Source organism: Schistosoma haematobium, chromosome ZW (genome assembly GCF_000699445.3).
Source record: "Schistosoma haematobium chromosome ZW, whole genome shotgun sequence".
Classification (NCBI taxonomy): Eukaryota; Metazoa; Platyhelminthes; class Trematoda; order Strigeidida; family Schistosomatidae; genus Schistosoma; species Schistosoma haematobium.
The window spans coordinates 4,142,694-4,166,970 of record NC_067195.1 but is presented as its reverse complement, the minus strand read 5'-3'; the positions used below and the strand labels follow the sequence as shown (position 1 = coordinate 4,166,970).

The following is a 24,277-nucleotide window of genomic DNA, read 5'->3' as shown; positions in this document are numbered from 1 at the left end:
CGTGTTCAGATCTATAAGGAATTCCTCTGGACAAATCCATTACATCCGGAGCTTTTTGTTGATATTCGACGAATGGAAGCTGAGGTTGTACGTATGTGTGTTACAATGTTCCATGGAGATAAAGATGCATGCGGTACTGTAAGTTTAAGTTATTTCAAATTCATTGAGTTGTATGTGCATTAAAACCTACTAGTGTGATTTTTATGACTGTTTGATTGACTTAGCTGACATGTGATTACCAACATAGTTTATTTGTGGTACATAAGCCTCACATCATAACAGAGTATATCTCAAAAGACAGAACTACTAACGAATTGGTTGAATATATGCGAATGTATATTATGAAATCAAAGATACTATTTATACAAAAAACGTTCACCTGAAATAGTATAACTATGGATTGCTAGTTAATTAACAAATAATCGATTACAAATGGGGAAGAAGGATCACAGACTAACAAAACTTGATTTCCACATATTGTAACAGACATATGACTCCTTTAAGGGTAAACATTATCATACTCAAATATGCGTCAAAGCACAGCAATACATATGTTTCTATAGTATGATACCTTACAAAAAGTTGAGATTGTTTAGTGAATAAGAGTGAAGTCTTTCATTTGACCAGATACCCCGGTTTTTTAATGCAAACATCGATTCAAGGAGATACCAAATAGATATGTACCACACTTTGTCATTCGATTTTTGTGTGGACTAAAAGACTTCTTAGGCACCCAAACCGAAGCAGATGTTTTTCTTAAGAGGATACTTCCCGAGCCTTTGACCTAGAGGTCTAATCCACAAAGCGGTGGAGCAGCGTCTTGGAGATGCGGTCCCATGGTAGCCGGTGATCAATAGTAGGTTCACACGCCATCTCTACTCTAGGGATCCTGGAGCCCATGTGAACCATTAATTTGTAATCAAGGTTTGCCAACTCCCCTAGTTGTATCTTCTGTATCCATCACCCGGTTAAAGCACCGGACATTCGCTTTCCATCATCACCTCAATTTCCTAAACAACATCATCACCCCTAGAAGGCAGTGAGTAAGTCTTTCTTGACAGTGGTTGTATACTTCAGTCCATGTGAGAGCATTTCGAGAGTGAGAGCTGACTCCTCACGTTCGGTCGTACTAGGGCATTTGGGGCTCTACGTCGCATTTGTTCCCTCTTTAGGATCTATGTACATACGACCTCATGGACAAATGATATCAGAAACTCATCAAAATTCTGATGTTCATTACGTCATAGAACTAATTCAAATAATCTGTAAATTACTGTTAGTTGTATTATATACTCTAAAAGTAGTATTAAGATGTTTAGGAATTAAAGTAAATATGTTTTTCAACATCAACATGGACAACGTTTTGTGGTAAAAAGAAAACCTGATGTGAATGTTCTATCCCTGAAAGCATTTGGTATATATTCTGTACTAGACGTAAAATCTGTTTATTCGTTCAATTGTTTTAATATCTGTCAGACAGCTACAACGTAGAACCAGCCACATATATGCATTGGTCTAAGTTGTCATACCTCATTAGTACAAGATAAACACCGAACTCATATAAGCAGTTACTTCAAGAGTAGTAAAAATGATTTCATGTGAAAATATGATACAGGGAGAAAGAATTAGTTCGGAGAAACAAAGATGTAAATTAATTTTAATCTCACGGTTTAAGGGAAGAGAAAGTGTATACACCTACGCGATTGTGATTGATTCTGAGCCATGTCACCCAGAGTTTCCAACCAATGATTACAATAGTCACACCGACCCCAACCAAGTAGTTTGCATCTACCAACATGGCTCGGACTAGAAGTTAGTGACTTTATGGACCGGTGCTACGTTTTGATTTCGCCACCCCTAACTTTTTTGCAACCGTCTCCAACACTAGTCAGCAATGTGCGCAGTGGTAATAGACGGGTGAGCATGCGTATTACGTGTCCCAACCATTTCAGTCTATGAAGATTCTCAACCTCATTAACTGATTTACCATCATTCCATAATATTTTGTGTCCAACCTCAATATTACTTACCCTGTGATCTCAGAAGATGGGAGTAATATTTCCAAGACATCTGTAATCAAATACTAGTAAGTTATGAGTGTCCTCTGCCCTAAATGACTACGTTTCTTAGCCTTGAAGTAAAACAAAACGAAATAATCTGCAGCAGTCATCCCTTAATTGATAGACGAATATCTCACCTTCTCCATAGGTGATGTATGTTTGCAAAAGCCAGGCGAGTTTTTGAAATTTCGTCAGACACCAACCCATTAAAGCTGGTCACAATTCCAAGATGGGTGAAGTCGTCGACGCGTTCGACCACTTCTTTCCCTATTTTTAGTTCAGGTATCGGCGCAGGCCAGTCCTGAAGCTACAGTTTGTATTTAGAGGGCGAGAAATGCATTCCAAGCACCCAGGCATTGTCGCTCAATGCTACCAAAAGACTGTTTTATCAGCGTCTTCACCAAACAGGACTATATCATCTGCGTATTCTAATTCAATAAGTTGACCTCCTGGAAGGAGATCAGTTTCTGAAAATTCGGACGACGAGGACGTTATTTCCATCAGTAGGTCTATGGTGGAATTAAACGGAGATGGCGGTAGTGGACAGTCTCGCTAGACACCACATGAGGTTGCAAAATCAGATGATATTTCGCCATAGGCTCTGACTTGACTGGTAGTGTTCGAGTAAAGAGCCTTCACAAGGTTTATGTGCTTCTGAGGTACACCTTTCAGTAACAGACACCGCCACAGAACCTCTTGGTTTACTGACTCAAATGATGTTTTTAAGTCAAGAAAAACTATCATTGTCGGACGCCGATAAGCATGCCTATGTTCTAGAACCTGGCGAATGGGGAATGTGTGGTCGATGTAGCCACGACTAGACCTGAAGCCAGCCTGATTTCCTCGCGTTCGCAGTTCACGAGTCTTAGTTAGACGTCCGATAATTATTGAGGCTAGTATTAGTAAAACTAATCCCACCATGGTTATCACAGGATGATTTAGACTCCTTCTTATATACTGGGACAGTCAGTGATTGTGAGCAGTTAGATGGGATAACGTCCAACTCCTAGATTTTAGCTAAAATATTAGTCAACCTAATCGCTAAAACTGGACTTTCATCTCTAAAAATCTCTAAAGTTAATCCATCTGAACCATCTGCTCTCCCTTGTTTCAGATTAGTTATGACATTTTGAACTTCAATTATAGTCGGTAATTGTGCGTAGCTGTAGAGTAGCTAAAGGCCAGCTGAACTGCTCCTTAAAATGTTCCACCCATCGTTCTAAACGTCTGGGCTGAGAGTAGATTAGTGTCGTCTTTTTTCTGAGATCGTCTCACTTACACTTGACTTCTTAATTTTGGTTTCTTTTATTGGTCTGAAAAGCTGTCTGGTGTTACCTACAGCCGCTGCCTTTTCCATCTCATGCTTTCGTTGCCCACCATTGTTCACGGTCGTTCCGTAGACTTTTAGCTACCCTTGGTCTGATTTGTTCTCGCTTGTCATCGTGCTCGTAACCTGATGGAGTAAGTTTACGAAAATCTATCAGTGCAATAGATGTCGTAGAAATCCACTGATTTTTCACGACCCTTTGATTAAAATCATCAATAGATGCCACCGCTATTTCCACAGCTGTTCGTATATCTTACCAGGCAATATCTGGGTCATCCTCGTTTTCAAAATTGCCTAATTGTGACCTTAGATGTTCCTGGTATTTACATTTAGTCTTATCATCACTGAGTTCAATTCTAATCAGTCTTCTTAATGTGTCTTTTCTTCGTCCACTGAGGTGCAAGCAGATGCGTGCTCGTATTAGGGCATGATCAGAGTCCAAACATGTATTCCAGAACGAGCAGCAATCTTCTATCGAACCCCTCCAACGATGACCGATGGCAATATGACCTATTTGAGTCCATCGTTAGTTTGGTGCGGGGGGTCGCCATGTTAGACGATGTCTTTTTATGTTTAAAATTAGTGCTTGTTCGAAATAAACGGTTGTCTGAGCACAGTTTCAGCAGACGGTCAACATTATCTGTTCACTGAGCCGGAAAACCGAAATACCCACCTAAATGTTTTTCTCTTTGGCTTAAGCTACCTACTTGGATATTAAAGTAGTCACCTGCTACAAGCACTATGTTCGAGTGCTTAGTTTTTCGAAGAAGTTCAGAAAGCTTTCTGTGAAATTCATCTTTCACCTCATTCGGACTGCAGTCAATGGGAGCGTAGGCAGAAATGATGAAATATCAACGACGTGTGTCCCTATCCTTCCGAGTTCTTGTGGAACTGTTTAGCCGAACAGCACATAGGCGACTGTTAATAGGGATCCACTCTAAAAGTGCTTGTTCCGCTTTCATACCTAGTTCCACGCTTACACCCGACAGTCCACGAGAAGTTTCTGTCGAGTCGCCAGATAAACAGAGGGTGTATATCGTCGGCTTCCCGTTTTTGCTAAGTCAAATGGATGACTACGCTAGGATCCTGTACGTGTCTTAGCCAGGGAGACCTGTCGGTCGATTTGACATATGGTACGCACGTTAAAGGCTTCAATGTATAGTTCGGAGGTAGGTTTCAGTAGACTTGGAACAGTGTTTCGCGCACTAGACTCGTTGGCCATAGTGACACTTGAGGAGGACGTTTAGGCTTGATAGTCCAAGTAGGAGGGATAATAGGAATCAAAGAGGTAAAGTGATTGATCTTGAGTGCTGTTAGAGATATGAGGGCGTTTATCACTTCCCGCTTGCTCACATCGTTTAAAGCTTCTTCTAGAAGTACCTGAAAGGGGAATTGGGTTAGAGGTGTTCTTAGCGACCTGAGCGAAGCGAATTTCCACGGAGGGGACTATATGTTAGCTAGTCCTCTGCAAATTCCGTTTGACTTATGACCTAACGTAGGCGTTTTTAACAAAAACATCTGTCCTATATTGGCTGACAGTTCGACAACGTCAGCTGACAGTTTCGTCATTCTCATATTTATCTTTGGCAATTGACAAACTAAGCTTACCGAACCCAAATTGCACTGTTATTAGGCGTTGAAGCACTGGTTGATATTAGTGACTTTGTCTAAATTTGTATAATTCTATAAGTACAAACAAGTTTAAATTTGTGGAGACAAAACAACAGCTTAGCAATTGGAACGTTGGGAGTTTCTAACGATCTAAATTTGGATTGTTTTACTCGGATGTACCCAACTTGCATTTCTGCTACATCCAAGTCGACAGAATCATACAAGTAGTCTGACTTTTGCTTCATTACATCTCCAAAAAAATAACACACTCACCGTCTGGGATTATCTGTATGTTTTCATTCTGCTAGTTACTATATCCAACTATATTGGTAAACGACTAGAATAAAGTTCACAAGTAAGATTATCCTAGGCAAACAAAATTGGAGAAATAAAGGCGATCTTTGGGAAAAGTTTTAAGAAAAAGTAGGTGTGAATATATGCAACAATGGATTATAAATATCTCCTTTTCCCTGACCCGGGATAAATAGTGCGTATTTTTCCCAAAATTTCCCCATTCAATGGAAATGTCTCGAAATTACCACTTTTACCTTCCTCAAAATATCTACTTTTCCCAAAAACTAGTAGCAATTTGTCTACCTTTCTCTAAAATTAACACCATATCTTCTAATCTTGTGCAGTATTAACGAGTTAAACAGTAAATTTTTAGCAAAGCTTAGCGTACTAGTACACTGTATACTTGGTGAATTCTTTTTTAATTCTCTAGGCCAAACAAATTATATGCGTACTCGACAATGATCAACATAGTGGTTTAAGTAAAAACAATTTATCACACACACAGTTGTCAACATCATTCACATAGGGGGGAACAGTGAAACGTCCACATCTCAAATGGCAGAAAAAGGTGTCTTCAACCGTAATATAAAAAATGATTAGTAAGAGGTTTACGTGCATAGATCCAGAAAGTTTCTTAGTTGAAACAAGATAGTTATGCATATCAACGTACACTTGCCACATTTAGTTAGTTTCAACGTACTCAATCCAAGTGAGAAGTTTAATGTGGATCCAAGGAACATTTACTGGACAAAAAGTATTTACACTAAGGGATAAGGTGAGGTGCACATTTTTAGGGTCGACATGAACTCGGGGCCTTTTGCGCAAACGCTTAATCTCTAACCTACTGAGCCATCATCCAACAGTGTGAGTATCTAACTTCATTCAGTATTCATAGTATTATTCCTAAATTTATTGTTTCTTCTTACCCATTAGACTACGTCAGGAGGAACAGAAAGCATTCTTCTTGCATGTTTGGCCTATCGTCAGCTTGCACGTGAACATGGTATAAAACATCCAAATATGTAAGCTTCCATATATTAATTATGTAACTCATTTGCCGAGCACGTGCTCATGTACTTATCTTTAAGCCATATCGTTTGTATTTGATGGCTAGTAATAGTATATGAATTCCCTAACTGAAGTAAATAGAGTGGGGATCTAGACCTACGATTTCAGTGATTGAAAATCAAATGCCCCAATCATTAACCTGCCTTTGTATACTTCCATCTAAAATACCTCCTTCATCTTCACTTTGGATAACATTTTTTATCTTCGTTTTATACTGTTGTTGACCTTTGAGGCAATTTGTTTTTAGACATTGATGCCATATTCACTTGGTATTGTTTAACTTGAATCTTCCCATTGATGTTTTTGGATTGAAATTGATCAGTTTCTTATTGGCATATGTGCATACTGTGCGTATGCCTCGATATTGCCTTAATTTACAAGCATTATAAGCAAAGATGGAAGCGAACGGTATTGGGTTCGAGTCCCAGAGTGAACGTCAACTCTGAGATGCAGGTACATCCAGCTGACGAGTCCCGAACAGGACGAAACACACGTCCTGGATTCCACTGCTAGCCACTATCCATCTTTGCTTATAATTGATGCCATATGTCCGAAGTAATTCATTAGGTAATTTAGGAACTTAGGATTCAAGGAAAAGTAAGAAGTAAACGCACTTAACACCATCAGGAACGATGTTGAACCATGCCACTCAATGTCTCTAATCATTATGCGGATCCCAACTCAACTTAACAGAATGTTGGCTGCAATCTGAATAGTTCATTCCCCTACCATATCTAACTGTGATACTGAGTAATTCAACTTCAAATCTCTCTGGAAGAATAGGTTCCTTCAAGATTATAGTTCTGTTGACAAAGGTAAACTATTATGAAACATAGAACAGACAGGGCTTTTTATTGATTACTTTTAATCACCTAACAACAATCTGTTAAAATTATTCCTGAAAACCATATGAATTGACTTCGAATTATATCAATTATTAAGGTTGATTATTAATTTTTTATTATCAAAGCTGAACTGTGTCAAAGCCTATACGGATATGTAGTTTGGTGTTTTGTACATTTTGATGATGATTTCAATCCTTTTTTAAAATTATTTTTCCTTATCACCTGCATAATTTGTAGAAGTAGATTCATGATCAGATTGGTTCAAATGTATTGTTCCAAATTCTATATTTGAGTCAGAATCCCGGTTGTAATTTGGTCTATTTCGCATCTCTCTGTGTCCTGCGATTGAACCAATTACACGCTAAACCAGCTAAGTCCTTATTGGCCTATGGTACCCCAGCTCCCCTCTCTGCTCTGGTCTTGAGTCTAGAAGTCACCAACCAGCCTTTATCAAATTTCAAGCAGACGTAGTTTATATTTGGGCAACCTAGATCCCATCACACGATAATATATGAGATAACAATATATATGAACAAGCCCAAAAGTGGCTCTGGGTAGGGTAGACTAAATAAAATCTGGCAACAGATTAGGAAAGGAAAATCATATAACAGTAATTAGTGTTTCAACCGAAAGCTTATGACGAAAGGAATATTGACAATAAGAATCCACAAATTAGCTCTAGAAGTAACCATTCCTTTAATCTTTGTTGTAATATAACGATTACACCATCCTTTGATATCCCTTTAATCACTTGACATGATTATCAGGTTGTTTTATTCATTGGATTCCGAAAATTCCATCTTCAACAATAACTGTAGTATCATGTTTTTTTGTTTGGTTGGTTTTTGTGGTCACACAAGATGCTTCAGTTGTTATCATATAATTATATATCGTTAAATATAACCCTTTTTAGTTTTGATTCCGTTCACAATTTTACTTATAGGGTAATTCCGGTCACAGCTCATCCGGCATTTGATAAAGTATGCTTTGTTTTCCTAATTTTCATTGCTTCAGAAGTTCACTTTTGATATTTATCTTACTGTATTTTATTATATAGAGGTATTGTCTTATTTCACAAGATATTGTAACAACTTTAAAAATAAATCTATTTTCACATTTTAAAACAATTAGGTTACGACTCATCACACATTTATCTCATCTAAACAACGATTAATAACTTCAAAGCTTTAGACAGTAGTTTCATCTTAGTTGTAAATGCAATTTAGTGACAGAGTTTTTATTTATTTATTTATTTTAGCACAGATATTGGTACAAAGAGGCACCAAATACATATGCACCACACAAATCTCACTTGATATATGTGAGGGCTGTGATACTGCCCGGGTGCCCAAACCGAACCAGGTGGTTTTCTTAGGCGGCCACACCTGGAGCCTTCGACCTACAGGTCTGATCCACAAGACAGTGGAGCAACGTCAGGAGATGCAGTACCATGGTAGCCGCTGACCAGCGATTGGTTCATACGCCATTTGTTCCTTCAGGATACTGGAGCTCATGTGCACCATTGGTTTGGAATCAGGGTTTTCCAACTCCCCTAGGTGGACTCTCCGTGTCCGCCAACCCGGTTAAAGAGCCGGACGTTCGCTTTTCGTCCTCTCAATTTTGTAAACAACAGTAATACCACGAGAAGGTAGTGAGCAGGACCTCCTTGGTAGAGGCTATATACGCGTGGCCATGTGAGAGCATTTCGAGAGGGAGAGCTAACTCTCCTCACTCTCGGCCGTACCAGGGCGTTTGGAGGCTTATTTACTCTAAATAATTATATCCACCTTCCCAAACTGAAGTATATTCTATTTTTGAATTCATTAACAAGTGGTACACCCTCATAAACATATTATGGATTGAATCCTCAAAACATCCAAATCTCCTACTAACTGTTGAGTTCGAGATCAGATAGAAACATATGTTTGTTACTCCCTAGTTTTCATTGATCATCTAACTGAATCAAATCAGTTCTTCATTTAGACTATCATCAATTTATCTATCTTGTTGAATTCTCTTACATTATCTTATTTAATAGTCCTATGATCAGGAATAAAATTGTCCACAAATCATTCATCTATTCAAATTAGCATAGTTTGTCACATCGTATAAACAGAGAGAATCATTAAAAATGTTAGGATATTCAGGAAAGAAATATTTTTTTTCGGAATTAACCACTCACCACCATCATGACTGTACAGTAATACGCTATATGTTTGATCATTGAATATAAAATAAATGATTTTGAGTCTCCCTCAAATGTTTTCTTATTAGAGTTAACGCGACTTCTTAGGTTCATACACCTATTACCTGATATAATATTGTGATCTGTTACTAGTTTGGTTAGTAAAAATAGATCAGCACTAATGACACATGTATTTGGTCTACTATCACTCAACGATCAATCAGTGTTAATATCTTAGTCATATAAAATAATCAATCAAAAGCCTAAAAAAACTCAGTGATAATATCTCAAACTGGTACATTGGATAATTCATTCTAGGATCATACAAAGACTGATCATTAAGCACAATTGATTGATCACTGGGTGGCAATCAATGTCATGCGTGTCTAGTCCTTATTATTAGTGCAGATCGAATGCTATCGATCATGTTGCAATATGGCCACCAGTCTAGGTGACTCGACACTGCGTGCACTATATATTGAGATTAGATGGTGGTTGGAGGTAGTCGACAGGAAACCCTGGACCCGGGTTTCGTGCTATTTGGCACTCGTCAGCAAGATGTACTTGTAATCTTAAGGGAACTAGTGCTCCCTGGCATCTCAGTCCTACAGGAGGTCGGTCGCGGCTCGGATAGCTCAGTGGTAACGTCTCTGACTGTGAAGCTGAGTGACACGAGATCGAATCCACCAGGGAGAACCTTTCCCTCAAGATTACAGTTACACCTTGCTGACGAGTGCCAAATAGCACGAAACCCGGGTCCAGGGTTTCCTGTCGACTACCTCCAACCACCATCTAATCTCAACTGATCATTAGTCCCATCAAAATTACATATAAATCCTAATAACAAGTACCAATTAACATAATGAGTTGACCTTTTTTCCAATCAATCCCAATACACACTCAGTTCATTTTCATCATTTGATTTTTGTTTTTTTACTTTTCACTTATCACATTTTAGGCTGCACATTATTTTTCTATTAAAGTAATTCATGTTCCATTGGATCCTATTACGTATCAAGTAGATATGATTGAAATGAAATCATCAATAACCGATGATACATGTATGGTACGTTTATCATTCCTTGTTTCTTCGGTATTGTTGTTCTCTTTTACTTGAACAATCATTCTATTATTGTCACTTTTATTCTTCTTATTTTGATATTTAACTGTTTTCTTTATTTTATATTAGACTTCTTGTTTGAATAGCTATAGGAAAATCATAATTTATAATTGACACAGTTACATTTCTAGTTTACTTAACATTCTCTGATCTTATTCGCTACTTTTAATTTATATTTCCTGCGTTGTTGCTACCTTGACGTGGTGGTCGGGCTTGCCTATCGTGATGAAGCAACCGAGCTATACTGGCTAGAACAACCGTTCCTCAAGGTCTTATCATGTCAGACAGGTCGGTTGAAGAGCGGTAAGACTAAAAGCAACAAACCTAAGGTCCGAAGGCGAAGTCGTACTGCTGATTGTACAGAGGTGTGACAGCAGTAAGGTGTTTCCTTCAGACAACCAGCATAACAGCGATGCTGCCTTCCCACAAGGAGGGGTGGGGTTAGAAAAGGTCGACCCTAAAAATGCACACCTCGCCTTATCCCATGGATATGCGTCTCCGGCGGTAAGGTCTCAACAAGTACGGAGCTAACACAATAATTACCCATGAAAAGGTCGCGTGTGATTGACCTCAAGCAGTTGTCCCTTAGGCACTGCGGTCACGCTCTCAGGTCACTAAGACCACCTCTAATCCAATTTCCTTTTCAGGCACCTCCCGCGTTTATCTGTCCATTATAGTGGTTATTATAAAGTTTCTGTTATAACTTGTGGCCTATGTGCCTTGTTAATGTATAATGTGATGATACTGCCAATTGGAGAGCAGTGAATTGTCGATCGGACCAGTGACGCATAAAACCCGTGCAAGCAGTCTAGAGTACTTATCGGTCCTACTTCCTGCCTAGCCCTACGTGTTAAGCCCAGAACACCAATCTCAGCTTCTGTGATATGAATCATCTATTTCAAACATACTGGGTTTATATATCAACCAGAAAGACCACATCGTACCATAAAATAGGAAACAACATGTGCACAGGATTTAACCAAATAGTGGCTGTGAATGCGGGAGGTAGTGATTAATTGACAGGGTATAACTAAAGAATGGTAAATCGTATAATAACTGTTCATAGATCAAAATAAAGCTTATGACAAGAGGAACACGAATATGATTAGTTTAGTTATTTAACAATTATACGATAAAAATATACACATAGTACTGGTCCATAAATGGATCCCAAAACTTATCATTCATTATACTCATCGGGACATAACAGTTTCCCATTTTATTTCTTATGTTGTTTCACTGTACTACTACAATTGTATCTTTGTGTTAATGTGGTTTGGCAACCTAAACTAATGTACGTACGTACGTACGAAGTTCTACGTTGTTGCTGACTGACTGTACTACTGTGATTTGTATCAACTTGATCCGATACATATTCATATCAAATCCTACCTTGTTTAATGACTGAGATCATTCAAAGTCAGACTATTTTATTTAAAGTTTGGTACGTGTTTTTTATTGAGCAAACATCTTAGAAAGGAATAATTATTGATGATATTTTCGAAGGTTTACTAACTTTATAACTTAATGATTGTCACAATACTATTCAGTTTAATAAAAATTAGATTTTCTGACGTTTCGTGACTTAATGTAAGCCACTTCTTCATAGAATAGATAAATCTGAAGAAGTGGCTTACACTAAGTCACGAAACGTCAGCAAATCTAATTTTTCTACTCATTGGGATATTACAAATATGCTTATTTATTTATTATAATCTACCCAATCCTAAATTTATTCGAAATTACCAAATCAAACCTTGGTAATGATACCTACAAACTCATTATTCAGTTTAATGTTATTTAGTTCTAAACTTTGACTGAATTCTACAACAAATGCAGGGGAAGACGACCAGTGTAGCAGCAGAAGGTCTCAACATACACAAAGGGAAAAGCGAGATTCTCCGACACAACACAGCATGCACCAATCAAATCACAATTGAAGATTTGGAAGATGTAAAAACCTATACATATTTGGGTATTAACATTGATGAACACGGTGGATCGGATTCAGATGTGAAGGTGTGGATTAGCAAAGCAAGAGCAATATATCTACAATTGAAGGACATCAGAAACTCAAACACAACTATCAACCAACCAACCAACACCAAGGTCAGAATTTTCAATACAAATGTCAAGACAGTTCTACTATATGGGACGGAAACTTGGAGAACTACGAAAACAATCATCCAGGGGATACAAGTGTTTATTAACAGTTGACTACACAACATACCTCGGATCCGTTGACCAGACACTATTAGCAACAACCTACCTTAAGAGACAACAAACAAGATCCCAGTGGAGGAAGAAATCAGGAAGGAGAGCTGGAAGTGGATAGGACACACAATGAGTAAATCACCTAATTGCGTCATAAGACAAGCCCTCACTTGGAATCCTCAAGGCCAAAGGAGGAGAATGAGATCAATGAACACATTACACCGAGAAATGAAGATAGACATGAGAAGAATGAACATCAATTGTATAGAACTGGAAAGGAAGGCCCATGACATACTGGGTTGGAGAATGCTTATCGGTAGTTTACGCTCTATTGGGAGTAAAAGGAGTAAGTAAGTATATAAGTAATTACAGGCTAACTGTAACTAAACAATCATTGAATAACAGGAAGTTCTATTATTGGACTTTTTAACAGTCCACATCCATCATCTCATTAGGGATCAAATCTAAGATCTATTCATGAAGTCAAAAGCATACGAAGTTGGATTATAGCCTAGTCATCGTTGTTCATCAATATTAACAATTCAAAGTATATTCATAGTTTTTGAAGTGGTTAAAATATTGATAATAATTAGATGAATATACTAATATGTTAGTCTAAGGCTTTAATTCTATTCAAGCTTAAGTTGAAATGTATGTACTTAGTGAACTTGTTATTTAGATTTCATCCATGTGTCTGTTTTCATCATATTTCTGAATGTTTTCGTAGCTTGTTGGTTCAGCACCAGGATTTCCTCATGGAATTATTGATCCTATAGAAGAAATTGCTAAAGTTAGTTACTTCTTTGTTCATTTCTATTTTCAATTCATAAAATTTATTTAAGCCTAGTCATAACTTGTGAATCACTTCTATCCTTTTTTTGAAATATGACAAACTGTCTTTAACGTTTTATCATTAATATTAACTAACTGTTGAATTATCAGAAGGGGTTTGTGGAGATTTTAGAAATTTCACAGATTGAAATCATGAGTCAGTTGAATCTAGACCACCATGGAAAACCTGGAAGCACTGGACGGCCGTTTCGTCCTAGTATGGGACTCCACAAACCCCTTTTGATATTAATCATCTGCTCACTAGTGATTGACTTCAAGAGATACTCCTGGAGTTCCAGTGGGAAGCCGTTACCAGTGGAGTTCAACCAGGTCTGTTGTGAGATATCAGCTCACTGAAGACAATGGTATACGGTGGCGCAACTTCGTGGATTGGTTGAAGTTAGACATTAACAACGTTGGATGCCGGACGGCTTAGTGGTCTAGTGGTTAAGCGCTCACACGCGGAACCAGTAAGTCCTGGGCTCGAATCCCTCGGGGTCGTGGATGCGCACTGCTGAGGAGTCCCATACTAGGACGAAACGGCCGTCCAGTGCTTCCATGTTTTCCATGGTGGTCTAGCTTCAACTGACTCATGATTTCAATCTGTAACTGTTGAATTGTTTGTTTTATTCCTAAATGTTTCAATTCAATGAAGGCTAGAAAAAGAAATCATCTCTTCCTTCCTAAACATTCATTTAAACAAGTGTTTATAGCCTCTCATAGGAATGTTGTACCTACTGTGTTCATGTGCCATGAGCGATTTGTTGTTGTTCTTGTTCTTGCAAAAGTAAGAGTTTGCAACTGGAATGTTCATTGGTTGTATCAGATTGGTTAATAATAAGAGTTTATAAAGATAATGGCGTACATTGGCTGCTAGATTCTGAAGGAATTAAGGATATATGAATCTACTTTAGACATCAGTTACCATAACATTGTATCTCTTGATGTTTGGTAAACTATATTTTAAAGTTAAAGGCGCTTAAATACGAAATCTGAACACTGTCTCAGTACTTACACAAATAATAATGATCATAGAATTATTTGGCTCAACTTAGTTATCGTACTATTACTAACCTACAGTTTACTAAACGAAAGCAGCCTAATCAGATTTCGATATATACTACTGCTAATCTGAATATTCCTATTCAGTAGTTTATTCTGTGATAAATTCTGACCGACTAAGGTTTCGGGAGTAGCAAGCATATTTTCTTAGCCATCGCCTACTTTACCTTACTGATAAATAAATGGGTTGGATGAAACCTAATGGCGTTCAAACCAATAGTTGATGTCGATTCATAAAACTGTAAACTATCGTAATGAATCATGTTGGTTGATCCAAACTACCTGATAGGGCATCGACTCGATCAACTTTCGGAAATGTCAAACAACCTTTTTCAGAAATGGCTACAGAGGCTTAGCAATTACGTATTCGCTCTTTATTTTTCTTATGCATCTTATTGTGTATATTAACTTTTGGGAAGAATTAGATTAACACTTTATTTTCCTGGCTATACACCGATTGCCATTGAGTTTTAAACAGGATCTTCTTTTTTTCTTCTTACCATAGTTAGGTCATAGATATAATATACCAGTTCATGTGGATTGTTGCTTAGGTGGTTTCCTTTTACCTTTTATGGAAAAAGTTAGTTATCCAATTGGAGAATTCGATTTTCGGTTGCCTGGTGTCACAAGTATATCATGTGATACACATAAGGTTAGTTTTGCTTTCCTTAAAAAAATACTTGATTCGTTTTCTTTCTTATTAATAAAAGTTTATGCTACCCTGTTTTTGATATTCAAAACTAAATTTTAAAGTAAACAATATCGATTTCTAATTATAATTACAAACATCAACACTGGTTCTGACGAGTCCCAGATAAGATTAAATCTGCATTGTGGATCCCACTGACCGTCTTTTATATGAGTTATCTACTAATGGTTATTCAGTAAACATGAATATATTTACATATTGTCTTATTTTAGTTGTATGGTTTATGGTTTATGCTGTAGACGGACAGTTTATCTCAACAATGTTTAACTCTGAGTGTTATTGCGTTCTATGCATTCTATGTGCTAATATGGTATAACAACTCAAACTGATGTACGTACGTACGAAGTTCTACGTTGTTACTGAGTGACTGACTGACTATTGCATTCTATGGTCTTAATAGTTTAATTACAAATCGTTCATCTCTTACTTCAAATCAAAGTATATTACAATTTATTTTACAATCTTCAATCAATTAGTCATAAATCAACCTAACACACAACTTAGTTGAAAGAATATATAGAAATTTCAAAGTAATTCTCATCATAAACTGACAATATTTAAGCAATCATTGGAAACAAAGGAATATTTGGGAGCCAGTTTTATCTAGTTTTAAACTCTTGGATGATATGGTGCACTTCGTTGTGTTTTTTTTATGAGATCGAGTTCAAAATACGTAGGTCTCATTGTCTATAGAGTCAACCATATTGAAACTGTAATTCGTCAATAACACTGAATGAGAAACACACTGTATGGTGGTAAATCGGTCGAAGTTGTGTATCTTTGAATCCCTACTTAATAATTTGAATATATCGTTATATCTTTACATGTGATCGTATGCAGTGTCGTAGGTGCACACTACTGAAGTACACAGAATTTAGATGAAATAATGAACTGTTAAATCTTTTAGAAGAATTCACATGATATAATATTCAATGTTTTTTTGTAGTATTGTAAATCAAAACAATAGACAGGAGAAACGTATATTTACTACAAGGAGTTATAAAGTATTTAGATAATACATATACATAACCCCCAATCGTTAATTTGCATCTTTCAGTGTGTTCTGCCATCTGAACTGTCTTTTTGTCTAGTCTCAGAGTGTTCTACCAACGCTTTGCTTTTAATGCACTAAAACTCGTCAATCTGTTTGACAGTTGTTACCACTTCGATACTACGTTCCGCTACATACTACTTACAAATATCCTTGTGAATAGCGTCCACTACAGTATTTTATGTGATTCGAGTTTAGTTCAAATCGAATTGGTCTTAATAATTGTTATTAGAAGAAATGAATTTTCTTTTGTTGTTTTTATTTAGATAACTCATTCTGACGTAGAAATTTGAGACTCTTCTGTAGTTGATTATAATTATCATTCTATTCATCGAAATTATGGCTTAAAACTAACTATATGAACTTATACTTGTTAATTATTGAACGATATTATTTATTTTTTTGGGGCCATTTCTTATCCAGACAATCTTATCTGTCAGTCATAATTAATCTGTACAAGATATCAGACTAAGATCCACCCATTATTATTATTAATCCTACTCATTACCCATTCCTTTCTTTGTAGTACGGGTTTGCACCAAAAGGCACATCTGTTATAATGTATAGAAATCAATATTACCGATCTAAACAATACTTTACACAGACAACTTGGCCTGGTGGCATATATGCTTCATCAACTTTACCAGGTATGTTCAACTGTTTATTATTATTATTATTATTATTATTATTATTATTATTATTAGTAGTAGTAGTAGTAGTAGTAGTAGTAGTAGTAGTAGTAGTAGTAATGGCAGTAGTAGTAGTAGTAATGTTAGTAGTATTTATAATATCAACACGTTTATAAAAGTTATGTATTATGACAGTTAAAAAACACACAATAATTTTCTGAGTTCTATATAACTGTTGTTGTTGTTGTTTTTATTGATGAAGCATTATGTTTACATAAACATGTTTACGGGTAACATCAATAAACTTTTAATTGTCATTAAACAGTTTTGGGTTTTTCTTTTCTTTTTTTACCATTAAAATGTTCTCTGTCAATGGAATAACTTCTGATGATTAGAAAGAATTATATTAAAATGAATATAGAATTTAATTGTTTTTTCTTTATGTAAATTAGTTATCTTCGAATATTACCTTTTTATTAATTTGGACATATAAACATTGGTACAAAGGTGAGTGAGTGAGTGAGTGAGTGAGTGAGTGAGTGGGTGAGTGAGTGAGTGAGTGAGTGAGTGAGTGAGTGAGTGAGTGAGTGAGTGAGTGAGTGAGTGAGTGAGTGAGTGAGTGAGTGAGTGAGGAGGAGTGAGTGAGTGAGTGAGTGAGTGAGGAGTGAGTGAGTGAGTGAGTGAGTGAGTGAGGAGGAGTGAGTGAGTGAGTGAGTGAGTGAGTGAGTGAGTGAGTGAGTGAGTGAGTGAGTGAGTGAGTGAGTGAGTGAGGAGGAGTGAGTGAGTGAGTGAGTGAGTGAGTGAGTGAGTGAGTGAGTGAGTGAGTGAGTGAGTGAGTGAGGGTGAGTGAGTGAGTGAGTGAGTGAGTGAGTGAGTGAGTGAGTGAGTGAGTGAGTGAGTGAGTGAGTGAGTGAGTGAGTGAGTGAGTGAGTGAGTGAGTGAGTGAGTGAGTGAGTGAGTGAGTGAGTGAGTGAGTGAGTGAGTGAGTGAGTGAGTGAGTGAGTGAGTGAGTGAGTGAGTGAGTGAGTGAGGCATACCTGATAACGTCTCAAGCTACTGTGTTGCACTATCTCTAGGACACCAACCAATGAGTTATAAAGGATCAAGAGATACCAGCCTTTATTAAGTATCACGACACTATGACATGAATAAATAAACTGGAAAATGGAATGTTATGAGCTTTTTTCTGGAACTAAAAGATTCAGACAATTTGGCAGTTGAAAGTGCATTGCCTATTTTAGCAAGTTTTCAACTAGCTTATAGTTGACTTTAAGTGAAGATGTTGTTACATTCAAATAATTAATACTGACATCTAAAGAAATAATTCATTATAGATTGACTCCTACTAAATAACCTTTGAATAGCAAGGTCCGTTGAACAGTGGTTTCGTCCTAGTACTGGACTGTTTAGTATTAGGGATTCACAACAGCCAGGAATCGAATCGAGCATTTCCAGGTCTCTCATATTGACTGAAGTTGGATAAACAGACCAGTTGATCCTCAACTCAGTTGTTTGTAGGAAATATAATAACCATGAGGTTTGAAGGTCTTGGATTTAGTACTTAAATAGCTATCCAGTTCTCCTTGGTTTTTAACGGTTATCCAAACAATTCCTGATATAAACTACCTTCCGATTGAAAATTTTCCATAAACCTTTCATCTGAATAAAGTTTTCCACTATACCTGTAACTTGGACTCAATGATCGGACTTGACATTAGTGCTGACCTAGTGGTGCTAAATTTTCTGAAGCATTTTCTTCTTAACGGTTCACCCATCTTAAACAGATTGATTGACTGGAAAGAGGTAAGACTGAGAGAGCTAAATCAATAGTCCAAGAGCTAATTTGCGCTACTGGGAAGGTTTAAAAAGTAAACAGCTCACACATGAAAAACAAATCAAAATCCGTTTTGTGCGATTGTCATCAAATAGCTCTCTAATTACGATCTCAGGTTGAATAAGTCTCGAATATTAACCTCTTTTCATCTCCAAACCACTCGAAATGAAACAAATCTTTTCATAATTCAACCATCTGTAAAGAATCAAGCACATACACACTCCTAGTAACACTTGGGTTTTGCTAGTTTTGAAGCGGTTACAAGTCCATTTAGTCTGCGAATGGAACACAGACTCGGTGACCAAAGACCAATAAACTAGCTATTCTATTGCGTCCCAACCCCGCTAACTAGAAAGAGAAGTCGAAATCCGAACGGGGAAGTATATTCCACAAAAAGTCAGAAGCATGAGAGATAACAACAGACACAAATCAAAGCGTATATATACAGCACAAAACCGTCCTTGGGAAGCGTTACAAAATAGCATATTAAAAGACACAAAGGACCAATAGCATTTAAGATTCTTCCAAATGGTAAATACGACATGAAGGTGAAAAGATCACTCTTGCCGCGAAAACAAAGAAATTCAAAATTTCAAAAGAAAATTACAAAATTAGGATCTTTTCCAAATGAGTTCTGGGGATCTAACGTCTCCAACAGGTTTCCTCTAATTATTCACTGTTTAATATCTATTTGAAATTGTTTAAAGAGTTTTTGAATCTTGATAGATAATCCATTCCATTGAATGACCAATATATTAAACTCTGAAGAAGCAAATGATCTAGAACATACAAAATTGGTCTCTACACACTATTAGGAAATATTTGTTGATGGAAGTTTAAGCTTATAGCATCAGAATTATCAGTAATTGTAATAATCATGTTAAATTTTTACTTCGATACAATTGTGAAAGGATTCAGCTTTATAATTTTGTCAATGATTCTTGTTGGATAAACCTTTTCAATCTGATTTTTTTCATCAGTGAATTATATTTTCCTTAGTAAAATCGAAACTTTAAACTTATCCGTTTGAAAGACAAGATTATCATACAAATTACTTTGCCCCCAAATGCCCTGATACGGTCGAGAGTTAGCTCTCCCTCTCCAAATGCTCTCACATGGCCACGTGTATATAGCCTCTGCCAGGGAAGTCCTACTCACTACCTTCGCGTGGCATTACTATTCTTTACGAAATTGAGAGGACGAAAATCGAGTGTCCGGCGTTTTAACCAGGCTGGTGGATATGGGGAGTGCACATAGGGGAGTTGTAAAATCTTGATTCCAAACTAATGGTACACATGGGCTCCAGTATCCTGAAGGAACAAGTGGCGTATGAACCAATCGTTGGTCATTGGCTTCCATGGGACTACATCTCCTTACGATGCTCCCCTGCCATATGGATCAGACCTTCAGGTCGAAGGCTCCGGGTGTGGTCCCCTAAGAAAACTGCTTGCTTCGGTTTGGGCACCCGGGCAGTATCACAGCCCTCACACATATCAAATGAGATTTGTGTGGCACATATGTATTTGGTGCCTCGTTGTACCAATATCTATGTGTTAAAATAAATAATAATAATTACTTTGATAATCATTAATCATTTTCTTCTGGTTATTTCATATCGGCTCTCTGTAGATGGATAGATAGGTAGATAGATCTTTTGGACATTCTATCATTCAATAAAATTTGATGAGTAAATGTATATTATACAGTTAGGATTTGTATTAGTCCATCTCTTTTTTTAAGCTAATTATAAATTAGGGAATGTAGGTGGAAGGGGGGGAGTGAGTATTCCATTCTTTTGTTTGTTTGAACGCTAAATGTATAAACTGAATGATAAAAACATGAATTCTTCAGTTTGAATATTAATATTACTCTGTTCAACTTAATATAAAATTATCCTCACTTCAGGAAGTCGACCTGGTGCGTTAATTGCTACTTGCTGGGCAACGATGATGTATCATGGAGAAAATGGTTATTGCAAATCTACCAAACGTATCATCAGTACTACTCGATATATTATAAATGAGTAAGCTAAATTATTCCTATTCCAGTTATTAAATCTGTATCAAATTGGACTGATAAATCATAGAAAACCAAAAGATAATTTTCGGCTACTTTCTTTGTTTTTTTTTCTTGTTTCGTTTAAAATCTTCGTATACTAAGTACCTATTACCTTATATGGCATCATTGATCATGGTTTATGATGAGAAGATTTATAATGAGAAATTTGGATTATTGAATTTCTGTCCTTAGATTGAATAGTATACGGTTGATAGTTAGACCTCAAATGTTATGGTTTGCGTAAGTTAAAAACGCGTTCTCAAACAAGTCCCAAAATTATATTTTCACCAGGCAAAAATATTATACTTAAAACTGTACAGGATACGCATATGCCAACATGAGGACTGATCAATTACAGTCCTAAATAACAAAGGGGAAGATACAAGTAAAACAACACCAAGTGAATTCATTCACTAGTATAGGGGTCGTAGAGATTATTAAGTTTTTGATTGAGATCATGAACCGATTGATGTTAGACCACCACAATTGAAAAGCTGGAAGCACTGCACGGTCGTTTCGTCCTATTGTGGGACTCCTCGACAGTGCGCATCCACGATCCCGCTCGCGGGATTCCAACTCAGGGCCTTCGTTCTCCCGCGCGAACTCTTAACCTACTGAACCACTGAGCCGGCCGGCATCCGAGGGTGATAGTGTCTAACATCAACCAATCCACGAAATTGCGCAACCAACTTCGATTGTGCTGAGGTAGATACCTGTCTCTACCCAACATGGATTAGCTCCACTGGTCACGGCTTCTCACTAAAACTCCGAGAATTCCCTCACGAAGCTAATCACTAGTGAGCACATGTTGATTAGTAGTATAGGAGTTGTGGAGATTATTAAGTTTTTGATTGAGATCATTTATATACTAATTTTTACACACAATAATATCACATATAAGAGAAAATACATCAAATTACTGTAAATACACACACTGAATTAAGTCCAGTTGATGAATTAGTACAGGGAATTTAATTATCACACTGAACAAAAATTCACACTTGTCTTATTGAACAAAATTTATACTGAATTGATACAATGATTATTAACTTAAACAAATATCATCTTTTAAAAAGTATTAAATGTTAATGTAGAAGAACCTCTAAAACAGCCGAAGACATTCCTCTCTCACTGCTCCCCCCCTCCTCCATCTGTCGTTCATATTTTACAGTGTGACAAGTTAAACTTACGTATAAATTCAGTCACTCAGTCAGCTACAACGTAGGACCGGGCACATATATGCATCGATCCAAGTTACCATACCTCATTAGCACAACAAGATGAACACCGGATTCATAAAGGTAGTTAGTTCAATGATGGTAATATGTAAAAGAAAGATTCCATATAAGGATATAGTACAGGAAGAAAGAATTAGTTCGTAGAAAGAAAGATATGAAGCGATTTTAATCTCTTAGTTTGAGGGAAGACAGAGAGTGTATACACCATTGTGATCGATTCTGAGCCATGTCACCCACGGTCTCTAACCATTGATTACGATAGTCACGCGGACCCCAGTCAAGTAGTCTGCATCTATCAACATGGCTCAGACCAGAAGTTAGTGACATTGTGGACTGATGCCACGCTTTGTTTTGGCTGCCCTTAACTTTCTTCCAACCATCTCCAACATCGGTTAGCATTGCGCGTCGTGGTAATAGATGTTCAGGCATACGGATTCGAAAAACTCGTTTGGCTTTTGCCAACTTACGTCACCTATGGCGAAGGCGAGATATCCGTCTATCAATTAAAGGACGAGTATACTGCGTGGCAGTCCGTTCTGTTTTAATTTACGGCAGCGAAACATGGCCATTAAGAGTAGAAGACACTCGTAAGCTACTAGTGTTTGACCACATAACGTCAAATCGTCATATACAACAAATTAATCATTAAACAGTGATCAATGTTGTGTTTTTCTAGTCTTTTAGTGATGATCAAATCCTATTAACCAAATTGTATTGTAGCCACTATTTCTAAGTGACTTAACAGTGCGTTCACTATTTTGAGATACTAGTTGGTTAGAGATAGTCGATAGGGAACTCTGCTTTACTTAGATTTTGTATCAGCTCACATTTTTCAACAAAGGTTACTTACCGGTTTGATATAAACGATACTCTGTAAGATTCGAACAAGAAGGTTAGTCATAGCTTGAATAGTTCAGCAGTAACATTTCAGAATGTGAAGCTAGGTGACATATGTTTAGATCCCACAGAAGATCATTGGTTATTTGAGTATCTTAGATACACGCCTTAATGACCAATGCTAATTGGTAGAAAACCTAAATCAAGAAATGTGTCCGCTACCCTGTTATTTCTAGCCATCAAATATCAATGTATTTTTGTTGAAGAGATTTTGTGGAGATTGGTTTAATCTAAAGGTTATATTTGTCATAGATTTACCTGAATTAGGATATTATGAAATATTTATGAAATCTTATTAATTATCTTTTACTGGTTGAAACCATGAGTCAATTGAAGCTAGACCACCATGGAAAACCTGGAAGCACTGGACGGCCGTTTCGTCCTAGTATGGGACTCCTCAGTGGAGTTCACCCAGGTCTGTTGTGAGATAGGAACTCACTGATGACAATGGCATATGGTGGCGCAACTTCGTGGATTGGTTGAAGTTAGACATTAACACCGTTGGATGCCGGCCAGCGCCTGGCGCGAGACTGTTAGGTCCTTGGGTTGGAATCTCGTGGGGCACGGGATCGTGGATGCGCACTGCTGAGGAGTCCCGTACTAGGATGAAACGGCCGTTCAGTGCTTCCAGGTTTTCCATGGTAGTCTAGCTTCAATTAACTCATGATTTCAATCAGTGAAATTTATAAATCTCCACAAAAACCCATTCTGATAATTATCTTTTCTTATTTCATTTAGATTACGTAAAATACCGGGTATTTTTGTAATTGGTGAACCAAATGTTTCCATTGTAGCATTTAGTTCAAATAATCTTGATATATATAAATTAAGTCATTTATTATCAGATAAACCAAATGGACGTGGTTGGAATTTAAATAATTTACAATTTCCACCAGCGATTCATTTATGTGTTACAGATATGCACACAACAAAAGGTTGTGCAGAACAATTTATTCAAGATGTAAAAGATGTAGCTAAAGAATTAATAAAACAACCAAATAAAAAATCTGAAGGTTCAGTAAGTTGGGTTTTTTTTTAAATTCTGTTCTTGTTATATTGGTGTTTACATAAGAAAGTAGCTCAAGAGTTTAAGGCGTTCGACTTCCAGTTATAAAGTCCCCAGCCTTGATCCTTGAATCTATCTACTTCAGTTTAGGTGACTGGTTGATAATGATAATTTTTATATTCAGAGTGTGGCTTAAAGCCAATTGCATGGATCTGTACGTGATAAATGAGTTAAATAA

The 24,277-nt window shown here is 37.0% G+C and overlaps 1 protein-coding gene across 3 annotated transcripts in view; it reads left to right on the top strand.

Annotated features, from left to right (window-relative positions):
- The window catches only part of SGPL1_1 (Sphingosine-1-phosphate lyase 1), a 36,858-nt gene that overhangs the window by 2,199 nt on the left and 10,382 nt on the right, over positions 1 to 24,277 (top strand). For 2 of the 3 annotated variants that reach the window (XM_051210225.1, XM_051210227.1), the window contains 9 exons: positions 10 to 138; positions 6,226 to 6,314; positions 8,149 to 8,185; positions 10,349 to 10,456; positions 13,452 to 13,514; positions 15,123 to 15,269; positions 16,904 to 17,024; positions 20,746 to 20,863; positions 23,772 to 24,051. In XM_051210225.1, coding sequence (XP_051070196.1) covers positions 10 to 138; positions 6,226 to 6,314; positions 8,149 to 8,185; positions 10,349 to 10,456; positions 13,452 to 13,514; positions 15,123 to 15,269; positions 16,904 to 17,024; positions 20,746 to 20,863; positions 23,772 to 24,051 — 1,092 coding nt within the window. Of the gene's footprint in view, positions 1 to 9; positions 139 to 6,225; positions 6,315 to 8,148; positions 8,186 to 10,348; positions 10,457 to 12,165; positions 13,515 to 15,122; positions 15,270 to 16,903; positions 17,025 to 20,745; positions 20,864 to 23,771; positions 24,052 to 24,277 lie in introns of those variants that run through there. The other variant, XM_051210226.1, reaches the window with a different exon arrangement.